General features: G+C 42.1%; 1 protein-coding gene across 1 annotated transcript in view; it reads right to left on the bottom strand.

Moving 5' to 3' along the window:
* Positions 1 to 19,273, bottom strand: part of CMC1 (C-X9-C motif containing 1) — a 47,416-nt gene extending 28,143 nt beyond the window's left edge. The window contains exons 1-2 of the mRNA XM_083706143.1: positions 19,033 to 19,273; positions 10,481 to 10,573 (exon numbers count right to left, since the gene is read on the bottom strand). Coding sequence (XP_083562269.1) covers positions 10,481 to 10,573; positions 19,033 to 19,057 — 118 coding nt within the window. The 5' untranslated portion in view covers positions 19,058 to 19,273. The remainder of the gene's footprint in view (positions 1 to 10,480; positions 10,574 to 19,032) is intronic.
* Positions 19,274 to 19,696: the final 423 nt, after the last annotated feature.

Raw genomic sequence — 19,696 nt, 5'->3', positions numbered from 1 at the left:
GTGATGGCTCCAACCTGGTGGAATGCTCTGTCCCATGAGACCAGGGCCCTGCAGGATTTAACCTCCTTCTGCAGGGCCTCTAAGACAGAGCTATTCTGCCTGGCTTTCAATTTAAATTTATCCCGATCTTTTATTCCCCTTCCTTCCCTCCCCCTTCCCTTTTATGAAGATTACCCACTCTGGGATCCCATTTAATTCTCCCCTGGCCTCCTTGCTGGCCACAATAGGACTAATTTAGCCAGCTAGCCATGGTGATCATCTAATGTTTATTGGATGGATTTTCCCCTAAATTGATTTTAGAACTTTGAATTTATTGTTATTCACACTTTTATACTGTATTTTATGCTGTTTTTTGTTGTATCACAATTAAGTGTTTTAAATTTGTTGTTAGCCACCCTGAGCCTGGTTTTCTGAACCAGGAAGGGCAGGGTATAAATAAAAAATTATTATTATTATAGTTTAATGTGTGTTTTTTTTAATTGAGCTCTCTCTCTTTGCATCACATTCTTAATGGATTTAGCAATATAATTCTATGTATGAAACTCAATTTTCATCCTAAGCATCAATTGAAAGCCCAAGCACCTTAACAGTAAAGTCTTGTGCAAGAACCACAGGCATTAATCAACATCAGTGAAAGTAAAGAGAAATCAGAGGAAAATACATGCTTGGGTCAAAAATAAAGGTTACAAGCTGTGGCACAGGTCTGGGGATTTTAAAACCAGAGACGAAGCGGTGACACTGAACTCTAAAACCTAGATGACACAGTGATGGTGGTCATCTCAGCATGATGACCATTATCTGAGAGGCAAAGATTTTCATCCCTTTTAAAAGCACTCTGAACCTGGCCACCAGTTTTTCTCCATCCACTGAAACACTATGGAGCATCTATGAAGTTCTGATCTTGATTGAAACCCTGCTTTCCTTCTCACCAGGACTAAAACCCATTTATCTCCTAGAAAGATCATAATGGATCAGTGGTGGCTAAACTTGGTCCTCCAGCTATTATGGGACTACAACACCCATCATTCCTAGCTAACAGGGCCGGTGGTCAGGGATGATGGGAAATGTAGTCCCAAAACAGCTGAAGGGCCGAGTTTGGCCACCACCGGCCTAGATTATATTCCAGAAGTCATCCTAGGAAAGCAGTCTTACATGTCAGTAACTATTTTCCAAAGATGTTAACTGAATAAGAAACAGAGAAGGTTTGAACTTTCCCCCAGCCTTCTTCAGTGTGGAAGAATCTACCAGCATCAGTGTCATCTAAAACACAGAAGCTCTTTGAGAAGTCTCACTGGGGAAATTGAGAAGCTTTTCAATACCTTCTCTCTTAAAGGACACATAATTGTTCTTCTATGGATGTGAGTCTGTCAGTTCTTACAAACCAATCTTATGATTTACCCATGGGACTCAATGAAGACTTACTTTCAAGTAAGCATGCATAGGATGCATGTTGTTTATGGGCCCAAAGAATATTCCTGCTCCTGAACCTAGATACTCATGTTAACACATCACCACACTGCTCGCATATCATTAGAATAGCTAATGATAAAGATGTACTTAATTAGCAAGCTACTGTTTAAGCCTCAGGAGTTGGTTGTATCAGAGTTCTTGCTGCGGATATTAATGCAAATATATTCAGGGAATGTGTCAGGATTAAACACCTCTCAGTTAATGGCGGTGTTTTAACTTGATGGCTTAACTACCTACATTATAATGATTAAGATAGTAATGGCATATTGACCCCAAATTATTCAAGTCTTGGTTAAAGCCCTAGACCAATGTCAATTGTTTAAAGAACCAAAATGAGAGATAATTGAGGAGATACAAATTAATCTGCCATCATGCTTGCCTTCTTTGGACATTACACTAAAAATCTGGATAATGAGAGAGATGCAATTAAAACTTTATTGAAGGTAATATAAAATTTAAGACAGTGCTGATAGGAATAAAGCAACCTGGCTGAAATTGATATTCATTAGGATACTCCTTATATGAATAGGAAGCATTTGGACTTTGTCGTCTTTAAAAGAGCCCCAGCTGGTAATGGTTGAAGGTTAATGCCTTACCCCATTCTGTTCAATTTTCTGTCCTAATTAGTCATCTAAATCTATAGCTGTGAGCACCAAGTGTCTGTGCTCAAAAGAAACTAATTAATGCTAGCAAATTAGATCAAGTCCAAAGATCCAACAGCCAAACTCTTAAATGCTCCTTGTTAATAGGAAGTGTAGCTGTCAATAACTGCTGTTGGTGGCTATAATGAGGCCTCTTTCTTTCACTGAAAGTGATTTCATTTCTCTTTGTCCTCGCAAAAGCTGTTCCATTCCCTTTAAGGGAAAAAAAAATACATGCAGTTGCGGTGTTAATGTTAGCTGCCTGACCCATTTCTTGCGATCAGCTGGGTTGAAATGACATGGAAAAACCAAACAGGGAAAGTCTTTGCTCAGCCACACCTTTCATTTCAACCAACTTTCCTTGGAATCCCTAATACTGGCCTATGAGTATCTAGGTTTTCTCCATCAATGAACGCAAATATCCAAATGAACCGTAGCGACATATAACTGTTTAATGCAGAAGGTGATATCACCCACAGCATAAGGAATTCTGTCTGAAGTATAGTTTTCACACAGTTTCTCTAGGATGCTTCACACATTACAATACTGTATTGAAGAATGCACACTGAAGCTTTAGCACATACCATTGTCTACTCATAAGATGAGATGTGTTTATACGAGTTTATTTCACTATGCTCCCTGAATTGCATGATGTAATGATAAATGCAGATATGTAGCATGAAGCTACTCTACTGGTAGGGAGTTCAAACGGCTACATGTGAAATATTTAGTGTATAGCCAAACAGGCTGTTAGTTTAACAAGCCAGCTTCATAAACTATGGCTTGAAATTGGTTAGCTTTGAAACTGACCAGAGTCTGTGACAAACCAAGATCCCTAGACAAGAAAACACAACAAAATGAGATTCAGGAAAACTGATACTCATGAAGTGTGTGAATAGCACAAGCCTGAGTCTCACTTCGGCTCATGCCAGTCATGTGCAACCTTCTAAACTATGGAAAATACTGCCTTTCATTTTCATCTCTGCTCTTTAACCCCATACTTTATAAAAACAGAAATAGAATGAAACAAAAGAATAATAGTGACACCACCACTTTGATTTAAAGCACACTCCAAAAATTAAGAGGGAATAGCATACAATACATTGCTTGGTTCAAAAATCAGTCGAGCATTTTGCAATGCAGTAAGCCAGCAACTTACATGGGGGTTACATTTGGGGGAATCGCATCTAAAGCCAAAATCACATACTAGTCAAAGCACAGTGGGTTCAATGGCAGATGGGATTGCCAATGTATTTTTACCCTGGACACCTGCCCCCTTTCTAAAACTATTTTGCCAACCACATAAAGCTGAATGGGCACAGTTAAATGCAGGTAAACTGTGGCATTACTGTATTGAAGAAATGATAAACCAAAGTAACAGTAAATGTGGAAGTGAATTTACAGGGTTGTTTTTTTTTAAAAGCAGCTTGCTAATGCACTAGTATCTCAGGCTCTCAAAATATTTATTAATTAAATTTATATCCTTCTAAGGAGCTCAAGGTGGCATACATGGTGCTCTAGGGTCTAAACCACTAAGCCTCTTGGGTTTGCCAGTCAAAAGGCTGACAGTTCGAATCCTTGCAAAGGGGTAAGCTCCCATTGCTCTGTCGCAGCTCCTGCCAACCTAGAGGTTCAAAAGCACAACAGTGCAAGTAGATAGATACTGCTGCGGCAGGAAGGTAAACAGCGTTTACATGTGCTCTGGTTTCCATCATGGTGTCCCATTGCACCAGCAGCGGTGTGGTCATGCTGGCCACATGACCTGGAAACCTATCTGTGGACAAACGCCAGCTCCCTCAGTCTGAAAGCAAGATGAGCACCCCAACCCCATAGTCGCCTTTGACTGGACATAACCGTCCAGGGGTCCCTTTACCTTTTACCTTTACATGGTGCTCTCCACTTCCCATTCTTTCCCTACAATGACCATACAAGGTAGGCTAGGCTGAGAGATAGTGAGTGGTCCAGTACTATCCAGTGACCCTCATGGTTAAGTGGGGATTTGAACTCAAGCTTTCCCAGTTCCTAGCCCAATACTCTAAACTATATTACTCCGGCTCTCTTAGTACCTCAAGTCCTCGCATCAAACTGTGTTAACGGCACTTTAGATCCCCATGTACTTGTGCCAAGACATTTCCTCTGCCTTAGCCTCTGACACATATTATGTTCAGTTAATAGAACCTGGTCCTTTTTTTTTAATTAATAGCGAGTAGAAGTGATGGGCATTAACCTATCCCAGCATGATGCTACTAAGTATTTCACACATTTCCTTATCTGTGTTTCTGATGAGAGAACACAAGACATTTCTAAAGTGTGTGTTTTTTTCCCCAGGTGTCCTTGGGCATTTAAACAGGCAGTGCCAACATCTGCCCAAGGATTTGGAATTGCTCTCCTTTTATGGAGCTTGATGTGTCAGGTGCAAGGGTCATGCTCTGGTGCAGGTGGCCCCTAGAGGGACAGATAAGATCCCAGCTACTAGTGGACTGTTGATTAAGTGTGTATTACTAAAACAATGGTTGACATTGGCCTTACTCTACTTTAGGAAAGCCTGAAGTGGTGTTTCTTCCCATCAACTTTACTAAGTATCAATGCTGTCCCTGGGGAGAGGAAGAATGGTGGCATTTGGAAACAGCCTTTGCCAGAATACTTTCCTAATTATAGCTGTTCGGCTTGGCCAAGTATTTGTAACTGTATGGGGTTATTCTGCAATCCATAGATCTATGACTATCACAACTGCACACTTTAAATATTCAGAATACACTTGCTTTTATTAAAATGTGGCCATTTCATCAATGAAGACCCAATAACAATGGAAATAAACTCCCCTTTTGAATCCCATCATAATTTTCTTTTAAACCCCCCCCCCCCCATGTCAATAACCAATTATTGAGGACAAAACACAAGCAGAAAATGATGTATATTTTGGGTAACCTAGGGAATGAATGTCCAACATTAGCATTGTTTGCCATGTGTTTAAAATGATTCCCAGCATTCGGAGCTCTCTTACACTGTTCCAGAAGACACCAGGTGACCACAATTTCCAAACCGTCTTCCTAGATTAACTCTCCAGACTTTCTAGTTAGCAGGAACCCCAAGAAAAAAGGATTTTTTTGTTTTTTGTTTTCTCACCTAATTTGCTCTCTCTCTTCTCATTTTATTTACCCCATCAAACAAAAAATATTACGTTAATTTAAGCAAAGGCTGGTCTGAATGAATGCCTACAAATAATATGGATCAGTACAACCTAAAGCTTCCCCAATATATATATATTTTTAATCATCCAGTCAGTAAAGCATGGAACTTTAAACCTCAGGGTCAAAGGTTTGAGCCCTTTCTTGGGAGTCTTGATGAACCTTGTGGTACCTTCCAACTCTATGGTTCTGTGTAGGTAAAAAAAGGTAAATGACCCCTGGACGGTTGAATCCAGTCAAAGGCGACTATGAGGTGTGCCACTCATCTTGCTTTTCAGGCTAAGAGAGCCCTGTTTGTCCACAGACAGCTTTCCAGGTCATGTGGCCAGCATGACTACACCACTACTGGCGCAAGGAGGACCATGACGAGTGCCAGAGTGCACAGAAATGCCATTTACCTTCCCACCACAGCAGTACCTACTTATCTACTTTCACTGGTATGCTTTTGAACTGCTAGGTTGGCAGAAACTGGGACAGAGCAACGGGAGTTCACCCCGTGGCACGGATTTGAACCGCCAACCTTCCAATCGGCAAGCCCAAGGGGCTCAGTTGTTTAGACCACAGTGCCACCCACTCCCTATCTAAGATAAGATGCTGGCTGAGCTTAAAGATCATCATGGTTGATCACAGGGTAGGAGGATGGGGTGCTGGGCTTTACAGGTCTTCATCAGTGCCTTCAACAGAGTCTGCATGGCAACAGAAGCCAGTGGACTGAAGACAGGCATAATGAGCTTCTGATTTCTCTCCTTCAGAAGGCGGGCCACAGCAGACTCTGCACATGTGAAAGTCTCCAAAGAGTCATCAAGTGCAGAGATACACAAAAGCCTATTTCTCCACTTTATCAAAAACGTGACAAATCATTGTTGTAACCTAGATATTCAGGATTAGTGAAAGTGAGCCTACCTAGCACAGGAAAAGGTGAGACCATGTTTGCATACTCACTAGTGCGGAGTGCATCAAGGATTGTCCCTAAGTGGAATGTGAATGTTCTTGCACTGAAATGCTAGTTTAAAAAGAAAATAGTTAATGTACAAATTACACATACTTGAATCGAGAGTCTAAATCTGAGACAGACCCTGTAAACAAAGTTGGCTCAATACATTATAGAGCTTGTAACTCAATAGCACTTAATCTCTGATGTAAGGGAGAAAATGAAAAGACTGTTTGCAGCAGAGTAATCAGAGTAATCAGATTAATAAAAATATACAGAAAGGGAGTTCTCCTTGTTTGTGTTTTAGTCACACCTAGGCAACACAATCAAGTAATATATGTGGAAGTGCAAACTTGGAATACTGTGGATTTAACAATGTATCACAATTATATGAACACCTATATTCAACATTCCATAGCTTTCTTAACAGATTGCAATGCATTTGGGAATAAGAATGTACTTTTCAATGAACAGCAAAATCAGTGTTAGAGACAACATACATTCATGCATTCATACATACATTCATGTTATTCTCACATGAAACCAACCAGTACAGTGGAACCTCGGTTTTCGAGCATCTCAGAAGCTGAATGATTCGGAACCCAAACACCGAAAATCTGGAAGTGAATGCTTCTGTTTTCGAACACACCTTGGAAGTCGAAGGGCTTCTGAGGCGCATTTCTCCACTGAAATTGCCAACCACCCATTGCGCCTCGGTTGTCGAACGTTTTGGAAGTCAAATGGTCTTCCGGAACGGTTCCACTGTATTTGGTATGGAACATACAATGGCTTAAGGACGTGGGTGCTGCTGTGGTCTAATCCACAGAGCCTAGGGCTTGCCGATCGGAAGCTCGGTGGTTCGAATCCCCGCAACGGGGTGAGTTCCCATTGTTCGGTCCCTGCTCCTGCCAACCTAGCAGTTCAAAAGCAAGTCAAGTGCAAGTAGATAAATAAGTACCACTCCGGCGGGAAGGTAAACGGCGTTTCTGTGCGCTGCTGTGGTTCGCCAGAAGCGGCTTAGTCATGCTGGCCACATGACCCAGAAGCTGTACGCCGGCTCCCTCCGCCTATAGAGCGAGATGAGAGCGCAACCCCAGAGTTATCCGCGACTGGACCTAATGGTCAGGGGTACCTTTTACCTTTACGTATACAATGGCTTGGATCTTAAGTTGCTCTTTTACTCACACAAAGAGGGTCAACATCTGCCCAACTTCCCCCTCAGCAACACATTATTTACCAAGGGTCACCTAACTGTTAGGGAACAGGTTTTTCAGGGAAGAGGGAGGTAGCTTACTTCAAAGCTACACATTTTCCTAATAAGTTCTCTTCATGATGTCAGCAGCGTATTGGGGTAATAATTTTAGGATGAAGTCTTGATGACTAGAGAAAGTATGTGTGTATGCACCCACCCTCACACCCAGAGAGATTGGCATCCATCTGTCTTGAGAGACAATAGAGTACACCTCCAGGCGTTGAAGTCAAACCACTGTGCTAGCTGCAGTGAAGTGACCTCCTTAGGGTACAAGCCTGGGCAGTGTCTACGGAGGTCCTGGGTGGCCCAGGTGACAATATCACCCTCTCGGCCTCACTGGCATGGTCCAAAGGAAAGCAGAGCAGAGGAAAGCAGAGTTGGCACCAGCTTGGCTGCAGGAGTTCCTGGAAGGAGGCATACAAGATACCATCCAACTGTTTTAGGGATTCCACTCTGGATTGCTGTAGGGCTTACTCCTTAGCCTTTTCTTCTCCCAAAGATGCCCCACAAGGCAGCGGCTAATTCCAGAATACCATTCTCGATACCACCTACCAATATTTTATGCCACCAGAAAATGTCATAGTCTTAAAGATACCACAAAACTGTTGTTTTTTGCTGCAAGAGACTAGGGGGATATAAAAATTTAATTAATAAATAAACATGGCTGCCCCTCTGGAAATCTTTATCTTATCAAAGTCAATGGTTAAGCTCCCACTGATTAGTATAATTGGGTTTTATACTCAATATGGTATGCTAAACATAATATTCACACACCAGGATAAAAATTTAATATTTAGGAAAAATCTTATATGCACAATAAATACCACCAAGCAAAGATTTTCATACCTAAAAATGTACAATTACTTTTAGTTATTCTTTCACAGATTCTATTTTCAGTTATCCTTAGGTACTTAACCTGTCAATATTTATTGCGCATTAAACAACAGAATACAATCTTACTTTGTCTGGGTAACCTTGAAAAAACACACCACAAATGTTAAGCCAAAAAGTCAATGAATTGTAACAGGGTCTTGAATATGTAATTTCAATAGAAGCATGATTGTTCTTTTGCTTTCTGTTAAACATGGCACAACTCTCAAAAGTGTGTTACTGGCTTTTCTTCTGACAAATCAATTGAATTATCCAATGCACACACAATTTATTTGTCTACATCTCATATTAAAAGCATTATAGTACAGAGCTATTTCTATTCTTCATACGCTAACACCACAGTGAATCATGTTCCCAAGTTCTTTAAGTGTCAAAAGTTTCAATGAGAAATAGTTGAAATAGTTTTAAGGTCTCAAATCACTGGTTGTCCTTTATGCTGATCTGCATACCCAAGGTAACAGCTACAACGTCTGGAAGTACAGGAACTACCCCCAGTTATATGACCTACTTCCCCTGAGTGAATGCTTTCAGCCTCTCTATTTTTCTCCTGTTCACAGGACTTAGGTTATTTTGCAATTTTCACAACATCACACCTCTTTCCCCTGCAATTCCAAAACATATGGGGAGTTGCTCTGCACGTTGGCAGTTTAGCTGAATGCAGAGGTGAGAGTCTTATGCCATTTTCTCGTTCCCTCAAAAGCCATGCACTATTATAAATCAAATTTAACTTGTATAAAGCTCAGTGTTAACTACAGGCAACAAAGAAAAATACAGACTTTATTATTTTAGATCTCTGCCAGTTATTATCATTTTATACAGGTCTGTCTGTGTATATGGCTCCTTACAGAATTCAAAGAGGCAAAATATAAGCAGGTTCCTGCTCTTAAAGAGCTTCCAGCTTGCTTTCTTCTGCAAAGGGAGATACATTCCCGGCAGCCACTGGAATCTCCTCCACCTTCAGTCTGAAGATTATCAATGCCTGTTAAGGAGGATCCTTCATGGTCCGACATGCACGGGTGCAATGCAGCGTACAACAGCATTCTCAAGACCGCTCCAATTGAATTTCAGATGGCATAATATGGGATAACCCTAATCAGCTTCTTCTAAGGTACCTGACCATTATGTGTTTGCCTCAATGAGAGTTGTAGTATAGAATTGGGTTAGTGATTCCAGGTGGATTGAAGCATCTGACAACTTCAAAAATTATAACGTCACTTCTCTGCAAATATGCCATTGTGTTGTTATACAGACACTTAAAGGAAAGGCAGAGGGGGTGAAGAAACAAGGGTACACCCTAAGCTGTTTAGGAGTTTGCAAGCAAGTGCACATGCCCACAGATTTCCAGGTTTCTGGCAATCAAGGTAGCTGGGAACAATATCCTGGCCCTTCAGTGCAAATTAAATGAGAATATTTGTCATTGATGTTTACCACTAAGTTTTCAGCCCAACAGCATGCCTAATTTATTTTAATCTATTTTGTGTTGCAGTCGCGGGTGGCGCTGTGGGTTTAAGCCTCAGCGCCTAGGGCTTGCTGATCGAAAGGTCGGTGGTTCGAATCCCCGCGACGGGGTGCGCTCCCGTTGCTCGGTCCCAGCGCCTGCCAACCTAGCAGTTCGAAAGCACCCCCAGGTGAAAGTAGATAAATAGGGACCGCTTACTGGCGGGAAGGTAAACGGCGTTTCCGTGTGCTGCGCTGGCTCACCAGATGCAGCTTTGTCACGCTGGCCACGTGACCCGGAAGTGTCTCCGGACAGCGCTGGCCCCTGGCCTCTTAAGTGAGATGGGCGCACAACTCCAGAGTCTGTCAAGACTGGCCCTTACGGGCAGGGGTACCTTTACCTTTACATTGTTATGATCCTGTCTTTATCCCTCCCAAAGAAAAGTACGGAATACTTCCTTTCTTCAGTATGGTGCCCAGGTTGCAGCAAACTCTTTTCAGCAAATTATTTCAGCCCAGCATTCTACAATGCATTTTACTGAGCATGCAATAAAGAAGAGAGATAAAAATCACACACCTATGTTCACTGCTCCTATGACAGCTTGGAAAATGATAAAATTCAGGTCACATAAGTGATTAGATTTCGTATTTTGATGAATTCCACTCTCACCTTGCACTTTATCAGAACATAGTTCCCTGGCCTTCTCTCTCATCATTTTTGGAATCAAAACATCCTTTTCTACGTGCCTGAGCTGTGGCTCCTCTGCAAGAGAACAAAAATATTTCTATGTTAGATGGCAAGTCGCAAGTGAACTGAAAGAACAAGAATGCTGTTTAAAAGGGATGCTAATACATCCAGAGTTCTGAAACAAAACACATGTATGTATAATGACGTCCTACTATCAACAATTAGTAATAAATTAATAATGATTTATTATTTATACCCCCCCATCTGGCTGGGTTTCCACTGGAAAATATATCAAGGTAACACTGAAGATGACAATGGGTGGAATTCAACATAGAAAGTCTGCTTGTACAATAGAGTTCCCACCCCCTCCTTCTCCTGCATGTCTTCCCACATAATTTTCTGTTGTGGAGGACTGAGAGCAAACCCCAAAGTGATTTAGGCAGCATCCGGTGGTATGTGGGGGGAGCAGAAAGGGAAGTCCTGCCATGTGAATGGATCTCATTCCAAGCACAGAACAACTTATTTGACTCCCACCCAATACCTTCATTTGCTGTATTTGCAAACAATAAGCCTAAGGAATCTGACATGCCAGGGTCATTCCCATCTTATCCTCTGAAGGGCTAACATGTCCAAGGCTGTTCAATGACCAGGATCTGAATTCCATTCGCCATAGCCCCATTCCACTAATCCAGGCATCCCCAAACTCGGCCCTCCAGATGTTTTGGCACTACAACTCCCATCATCCCTAGCTAACAGGACCAGCGATCAGGGATGATGGGAGTTGTAGTCCCAAAACATCTGGAGGGCCGAGTTTGGGGATGCCTGCACCAATCTAACTAGTTGACCACATTGGCTCATAGCAATATATTCATAATCAGGTTTTAGGAATATGAACCAATCACACAGAAAAAGCAGCATTATAACTTTCATCTTTATAGAAATAAAGAACAGCAGATAACTTCACAATATGAGACCCAGGAACCTTTCCATCACTTTAGCTCAGGGGTGGTGAATCTATGACCCTTCCAGCTGCAGTTGGGACTCCAATTCCCATCAACCTCAAACTATCACATGCATTAGCCTGGGGTAATGGGAATTGTAGTCCACAAACATATTGAGAACCACTGGCTCCCCATCCCTGCTGTAGCTACTATGACACATGCAAAGCATTGTTTTTAAAGCATTTTCAGTTTGTGCACAAACACTGATTGACAGATTGGTGAGACATATAACGCACTGTACGAATCCAATTTGGAGGTTACCAAGCCATGGGTGACAGTGGCTAGGCTATCTCTACCTCAGTGGGGTTGCAGCTGGTGTACTTTAACCTGGTAAAAGGTGCAGCATGCCATGAAGTCTCCAATGGCAGAGTTGGAGCAATCAGCATTTAAGACTGCGGACCTGATCCTTAAGATCAGTGGTGTTCCATATGTTGGTGGACTCTGGTGCCCATCAGTGCCAGCCAGCATGGCCAATGGTCAGGAATGATGTGGATGTGCAGTCCTGCAACATCTGGTGGGCCACAGGTTAGCCACCCCTACTTTAAAGGGAGTACAATCCCATTCAGAACAGGTTGAACACCAGCTTCCAAAACATATGAACTACCCATCAATACTGTCTTTTCAGGACTGAGCTTCAGCTTAGCAACCTTCACCTGGTCCATTAATCATTCCAAACATCAATTTAGCACTCATGCCTTGTTCCACAGGAAGGTAACAGTTGGAAGATGGTGGTCCCTGTTTGAGAGGCAGGGTAGAAAGGGTCTCCCAGGGTGGGAGGCTGGGGGAAGAAACAGGCTCCCAGGTGGGAGCTGGGAGGGTCTACCTTTCTGTGTATGGATAAAGGATATGATATAATTGTGATGAAGGGCCTTTAATTCTTTTTTGTTTCCTCTTTTCTTTATCTAGTTTGACTTTTATTCTATTTTATGTTGAAAACTTTCAATAAAAAATTAACTAAAGAATAAGAAGGGTTTAGCAGTTGTACCAAGGGGGGAAAACGGGTTGCATATTATGGGACATTAGCTCTTCTCCTTGACAAAGAAAAACCTGCGAACAGCATTCTGATAAAACAGGCTAGAAGTTAATGGGAGGCAGAGATTGCTACATATGAGTGGCTTATTAGAACTGTGAAACTCTCATTTTATTAACCACTATGCAGCTTGGTACAATCCTATGCACAGTTTCCTGGGAGTAAGCCCCACTGAATTCAGAGAAATTTCCCAGCAACTGAAACATACGCAGGATTGGTTCCTTTACTAGTTCCTTTAGCTGCTTTTATGTAGGTTTGTTTCTAAAAATAGCCCAGAAAATTGTATACATTTGTGTTTTCCATAGGTTTCAAATGTTGAGATTGTACTACCTTAGATTCGCATCAATTCAAATTAAGAGAGAGAGTAAGGATGACAACACCAGGGAAAAAATTTCAAAGCTTTAACTTCTCACTATTCTATCATCACCTTGAAGTCAATTTTCACCTTTTTCACTGGCTGAATCTGTTATCTTACATTTTGCTTTGGGGCTCATGTGTTCTTGCAATATAGCAGTACTGGATTATGAGAATACTGACAAGCATGTTTGCTAAAAAGAAAAAAAAGTCACAATGCTTATATTCTTGTAGGTAGGGGATCAGATTCTGAACCAATTCTGTAACGTTTTGGGGAAACATAAAAGTAAAAACATGAACAGAAGGAAAGCGCAACTATATATGTTGACTAATTCAGATACAAAACAATATAATTAGTAGAGAATGGGGAGAGTTGTTTCTGCAAGTAGTTTTTTCTGACCTGTTTTATCTACAGTCATCTTAGAATAACCAGCTTAACTGCTGAGAGATGGCAGATCAGACAGCCCCCTGGGAATTATAGGAGCTTCAGAGAAAATATTGTTGCACAGAAAGTACATTTTACAGCCATGCATTCTCTTCTTGACTTTTGCCAAGCTTTTTTTTTAAAAAAAAACAACAACACTCCCCCTAAACAAATCCACTCTGAGCCATGCATGTAGAAGGCCAAGTTTAACCACCTTACTTACATAGCATCCTATCATGTGCCCTAGAGTGGCTCACTGTACTTAACCTCTGACTTCTTTCTGAACCGATCAATTGGAGGGTGAACTGGAAACGCCATGTCCAGATTTGTCATAGCTTGAGAAGCAAAGGAAGCTTTCCCCATTTTATTCTAATGCTAATCAATACAGCGAGCCTGGGGTGTGTGGGGAAAGGGAATTTTATCTAGAACAGCTACCCTCCTTCCACATCAAGCCAATTTTTCTATGTGGTTGAACCTTCAATCAGTAAATACAGCAATTAAATGCAAGTTACATCCGCAACAAAATGTTGCAGTGTGGAATACTGTTGTTCGATATGCCAGCCTTCCCGTTTTGTTTTGTTTTTTTGCTGTTTTAATTGGGTTTTATAAACAAGAATGACGTTATACAAATGAGTATACCAAGTTTTCTCATGTCATTTGTATATCACAAAGATAGCATAATAAATGTGGGAAAATATCCACAACATATGTTTCATTATCAGTGGTCAACGGTATGAGTTCTTGGTTTATGATTTGGTTTAAACGATTAGGAGGAAGAGGAAGAAGAAAGAAAAAGGGGGGGAGAGGTGAAGGAGGGAGTGGCCGGTGGCTATGCTTCTATTATTCTACTTAGCGTGTGTGAAGGGTTGTGTCAGTGTTACTTGTTTGGGTTCTCTCACTATTCACTTGTATTTCCTTGGTGGTGAAAGAGGTGGGGTGTGGCTTAGGGTGTGGCTGGTTGTCTTTGGTTGGCTGTAGTGAGAATTGTTTTTGTGTGTGAGCGGGGTATGAGTGTGTACAGTGGTGCCCCGCAAGACAAATGCCTTGCAAAACGAAAAATGCACAAGACGAAAGGGTTTTTCAGTTTTTGCGTAGCTTTGCAAGACGAGTTTCCCTATGGGCTTGCTTCGCAAGACGAAAACATCTTGCAAGTTTGATCGCTTTTTTCCTAAAGCCGCTTGAAGAGGCGCAGTTGTGACGGACCGTGCTTCGCAAGATGAAAAACATCGCAAGACGAAAAGACTCGCGGAACGAATTATTTTCAGCTTGCGAGGCACCATTTTTGAATCAGGTTAGACATATTGATTCGTATGCTGTCGGGGGCTTCTTGTTGTATCTTGTTGGGCTGTATATATGATAAAGGGGAACGAAACTGGGGTGAAGGTGTCTTCTTCTATTTGTACCCGTGTCAATTTCAGTTTGTTTGGTTAGTTTTTCTAATAAGGCTGTTCCCCATGCTAGGTCCATGCTTACTCCTGACAGGTCTCTCCAGTGTCTGGCTATGAAGCTTCCCTTTTGCGCAGGGGTCAGCAAACTTTTTCAGCAGGGGGCCAGTCCACTGTCCCTCAGACCTTGTGGGGGACTGGACTATATTGGGGCGGGGGAAATGAACAAATTCCTATGCCCCACAAATAACACAGAGATGCATTTTAAATAAAAGGGCACATTCTACTCATGTAAAAACACGCTGATTCCCAGACCGTCCGCAGGCCAGATTTAGAAGGCGATTGGGCCAGATCCGGCCCCCGGGCCTTAGTTTGCCTACCCATGTTCTAGCTAGCGGATGCCCTTCCATTCCCTGTCCCCACTCCTCGTTTTCCAGCCTTGCGCAAGCTACAATTCCTGCTGCAGCCTTCTATAGAAAGCCATTTCAAAACACTCTTCAAAGGCTGCCAAACCAAGGGCACATTATATTACCCCTTCCAAATCAAGACACTATCTAGATATGGATTAAGGCAGGGGTGAGAGAATCTGTGGCTTTCCAAGTGTTGTTGGGACTCCCAGCTCCTATCAGGTCACAAATTAGCCACTCTTGAGATAAGGAGACGAGGCCCTGAAAATCAAGGAAAGGATGCAGGGACATGCCAGGCAAAGCTGGGAAAAGGTCCTCTTGGTTGCAAACAGCACCTCCTGAGATTCCTAGAACAAATTCCAGCAGGAAAAGAGGAAATGACACATTGAGCCCTGTGAGCTCCCTACCAGGACCTGTTTCCTAAGTATGTATGCCAATGACTGCAGCATTAGTGAAAGTCATAAGACCAAGCAAATTACAGGGAATTTCAGACTTGAGTGTTTTGGCTTGCAAAGTACAAGTTCGTCAACTTTCTTAAACGCAAAGCGTCTTTCTCTCTGTATGATAAGTACACCACCGTCACCACTTTCATTGTAACCTCAAGCAGAGATAGATATACATGACAGCGAAGGTAAAGTGGCAATGGCAGTCACTTAAGGAGTTTAACATTGCCAAAGCCAAGCACATTTTCAGCACATATTGCTGCTGGAAAGAATGGTCCCAGGAGGAAGATCTCCAGCAACCATGTATCAGTCATACACTTATTAGCACATCACCAACCACAGGTGAGAATGTGCCTTGACAGAACCGGGCATGTAGAACTCCTCAAAAAATAAAAAAGTGTTTTTCTAGCAAAGGTGAAAACATGAGAGAGAAGGTTTGCACCCCCCAGTATGACACTGTTGTAGTAGGGGGAAAACAAAACAAATAAACATGAGAGCTAAGCGATGAACATAAAACATGTAGCTGGATTCTGGATGAGAAGAATAGAAAGGAGTACAGCCAGTGCTGCTGAACCTGGTCTATGCTTTTTTATTATTATTTATTATATTGGTATACTGACTTATGGGACGTGGGTGGCGCTGTGGGTTAAACCACAGAGCCTAGGGCTTGCTGATCAGAAGGTCGGCGGTTTGAATCCCTGCGACGGGGTGAGATCCCATTGCTCGGTGCCTGCTCCTGCCAACGTAGCAGTTCGAAAGCACGTCAAAGTGCAAGTAAATAAATGGGTACCGCTCTGGCAGGAAGGGAAATGGTGTTTCCGTGCGCTGCTCTGGTTCGCCAGAAGTGGCTTAGTCATGCAGGCCACATGACCCAGAAGCTGTACGCCGGCTCCCTCGGCCAATAAAGAAAGATGAGTTGCCGCAACCCCAGAGTTGTCCGTGACTGGACCTAACGGTCAGGGGTCCCTTTATCTTTACTGACTTATACCTGTAGATCTCAGGGTGGTTCTCAACTAGGGTGCTGGTGTAAGAAGCCAGAAGCAGGCCTTGGGCTTACATACTATATTGACTCCCCTCTTGTAGTCATTTCCCCACCCCAAGTTCATGGTTAAAACCTGGGCACTAATCTTAGCTACGGTTAATGCTAGCCTGGGTTTGTTATTAGCCAGTGTTTTGAAATCAGTTTCAAATACTGTAGTATTAACCATATTTAAGTTTGGTGCCAACTGCCTTGATTGTTTTGAAGCCATCAAATCCTCCTTTAGACAAGAGTGGGTACAATACATTTTGATCTGGATTCTCTAAGTTAGAAACAAGATGATTCCTCATATCAGCAAAAACAATCCGAGATAGAATTGAAATACAAAGGGAGTCAAATAACACAGAAAAGTTGGCAAATGTGAGGCATACTGTATAGGAATGTAAGAGTTGCTAATAAAATATTTTGGAGATTCAAGAGTGAAGAAAAACCTGATGACCAATTGTCAGGTCTGCTACAACCAGCCCTTCTCCTGGAATATATTACTTCCATAGAAGACAAACCCAACAGGAGTTAGTTCGTCAGTCCCTTAGATTTAGGCTAATCATCGCAATTTTTAACAGGCCAATTTGAGAGTAAAGCTAGAGACAACTTTTTTCTGTGAATGTAATTAATGTGTCATTTTAAAAAAAAAAGTAACTAGAAGCTGGGGTGAGGTACAGTAGGCAAGACCTCTGAACGAGGAGAGTTTACCTTCCACCCAAATCCAAACACCATGGTCAAGATTAAAATTGCCTTCCTGAATCTATTTACATGGGAACAAATGGCTCAATTTGTTTACATAGCAAAACCATTAAGTTATGAAAGTATAGGAAAGGTTAAGATTATGGTGTTATGCAAGTTAAAGATTATCGACACCAGTTGCAAATGGTTGAGAAAATGTAAAGAAACAATACAAAACCCAGCCCTACCCTGAAAACTTGTTACAGGATCACTTATAAATGCCATAAACAAAACAAAAAAAACCTACAGCCAAAATACAGACAAACTGGCCCTACTGAAATACAACTTCCTATGTTCCCAGGTGTGTTTGCCTACATGCCATCTTTGTACAAACTATAACTAGCAGTAGTGGTATCATAGAAGCAAGAATCATAAGCAAAGGCCACTGCTGAAGTGCAAATAAAATGTCCCCATGAATCCTAAGAAATAATTTGAAAAACAACAACAACAAAGAGGATCAAGCTAGTCCTGAAGTATAGTGACAAGTTCACTGTTCCCTTTTAGCACCAGCACAATCTAGTACACTTGAGAACTGGTATAGCGTAGCTGGGCTATGCCAATCAGGAAGTATTACCTTTGCCATGAACTCCCTAGGTAAGCCCCTTTCTCTAGCCTCAGTCCCACTATCTGCATTACAAAAGATAATACTACTAAGTGTACCTTATTATGTATTATATTTATTTTAATGCTACACTACAATTACATTCCCAAGGTGGTTTTGAAAAAGATTAAGTCAGTTAAAATATAAATACCAGGGTGTGTGAGAGAGACCAAAATCCATAAAATAGATAGCAGTATTAAAATAGTATCTAAAAAGCTTGGGAAAACAAAAATTCTGTGTCCGTCATCAGAAGGCGAACAAGGTAGGAGACAGAAAAAACTTTCTGGAGAGCGTAATCCACAACCACTACCAAGAAGGCCCTTACCAGTAAAGCATGTTGAATTTTTCAACTTTCAAATTCCAAAAAATGAGGAGGGCTTACAAGTTGTATCATGACTTGGGAATTCAAAATATGTTTTGGTTAAATTAATATAATTTAGCTTTTTTGCGTGGTAAGTAAAAGGTGTGTAAAACTGCACAGAAATCATTAAAAATTCTTGCAGTTATATTATATATTAATATTAATATTAAACATTACCTTACATTTTCAGAAGGTAAAACTAAAGTTCTTTGGTTTTCCAAAAGCTGTTTATGTGCTTCTTCACCAAATGTAGATTTACCAAGCTAAATACTGTTTGGTCACAAAAAAATAATAATAGCAGATTTGAATCCCCCCCTCAAAAAAACCATATTTTTAAGACCCTTCACTGAAGAAGTTTGCAAGTTTTGCCCCCTGAAATGACACGCCCCACTACCAGGCTATTTTGTAGAATGTTGAGTGCTCTTCATTCATCTAAATTTAAAAGTGAAACAACCTTCTGAGGCATTCATCATAGAACTGTAGAGTTGGAAGAGATGGGGGGGGGCATCTAGTCCAAACCCCCTGCAATGCAGGAATCTCAACAATCATCTTCTAAGTCAGACAACTACACCCATTTCATTAACGAAGGGAACTAAGAGCACGTGAGGGCTGGGAGCCCTTGAATCGGCGGTAAACCCGTGAACAAGGGTTCACACGTGAACCGAGGAGCAAGTTCACGGGTCTGGACTGGCAGCTCCTCAGCCTAACCCCCTTGCACTCTCATGTCCCGGGCACGTCAAGAGGAGGGGGTAGCAACCGCCCCTACCTGCTGCACCAGGGGCAGGCTCCATGTACCAGCTTCCCTGCTTTAGGGGCGGGGAGGGAAGCGCCTCAGTAGCTACAGAAGTCGCGGCGGCAGCAACAACATGGTCATAGTCCCTCAACCTTGGGGTTTTTTCTAAGCCACACACTCTCTCGGCGCATGCGCCGGCTGCGGAATTCGAAGCTCCAGCGCGCGACCCGTCGGCCTAACTGCACTACGGCGCACGCGTCGAAGAGAGGGAGGGCGAGAGCAGGAAGCGGAAGAGAAGGAGGAGAACGAACGGCGTGGGAGGCGCGTGCGCGTGGAAGGCTAGCGAAGGAAAAGGCGGGGTTCTACCTATTGGGGCGGGGCGAATGCCGGCTTCTTAATGGGAGGAGCTTCGGAGGATAAAGGGATAGTGACGTCACCATGACCAGATTCTCGCCTGGAGAGCCCCTTATAACTAGTTGGGAAGGTGGCTGTTGGGATTGTTCCTTGTGAGGCAAGGAAGGCAAAATAAACACCCATACTTTTAATACACACACACGTCTTTTAATAAATACATCTATTAATAGAAGGGAGAGCAACTAATAATCAAGGAGATAGACCAATGTGAACGTTGAACAGAGGCAGGCATTATCACCAAACCTATCAGCTCAGCAATTACTAAATATTGACATGCTTTCAT

This window comes from Podarcis gaigeae, assembly GCF_964106915.1.
Source record: "Podarcis gaigeae genome assembly, chromosome: 12".
Lineage (NCBI taxonomy): Eukaryota > Metazoa > Chordata > Lepidosauria > Squamata > Lacertidae > Podarcis > Podarcis gaigeae.
The sequence above is the reverse complement of the archived record's forward strand: the minus strand, read 5'-3'. Positions and strand labels throughout refer to the sequence as shown.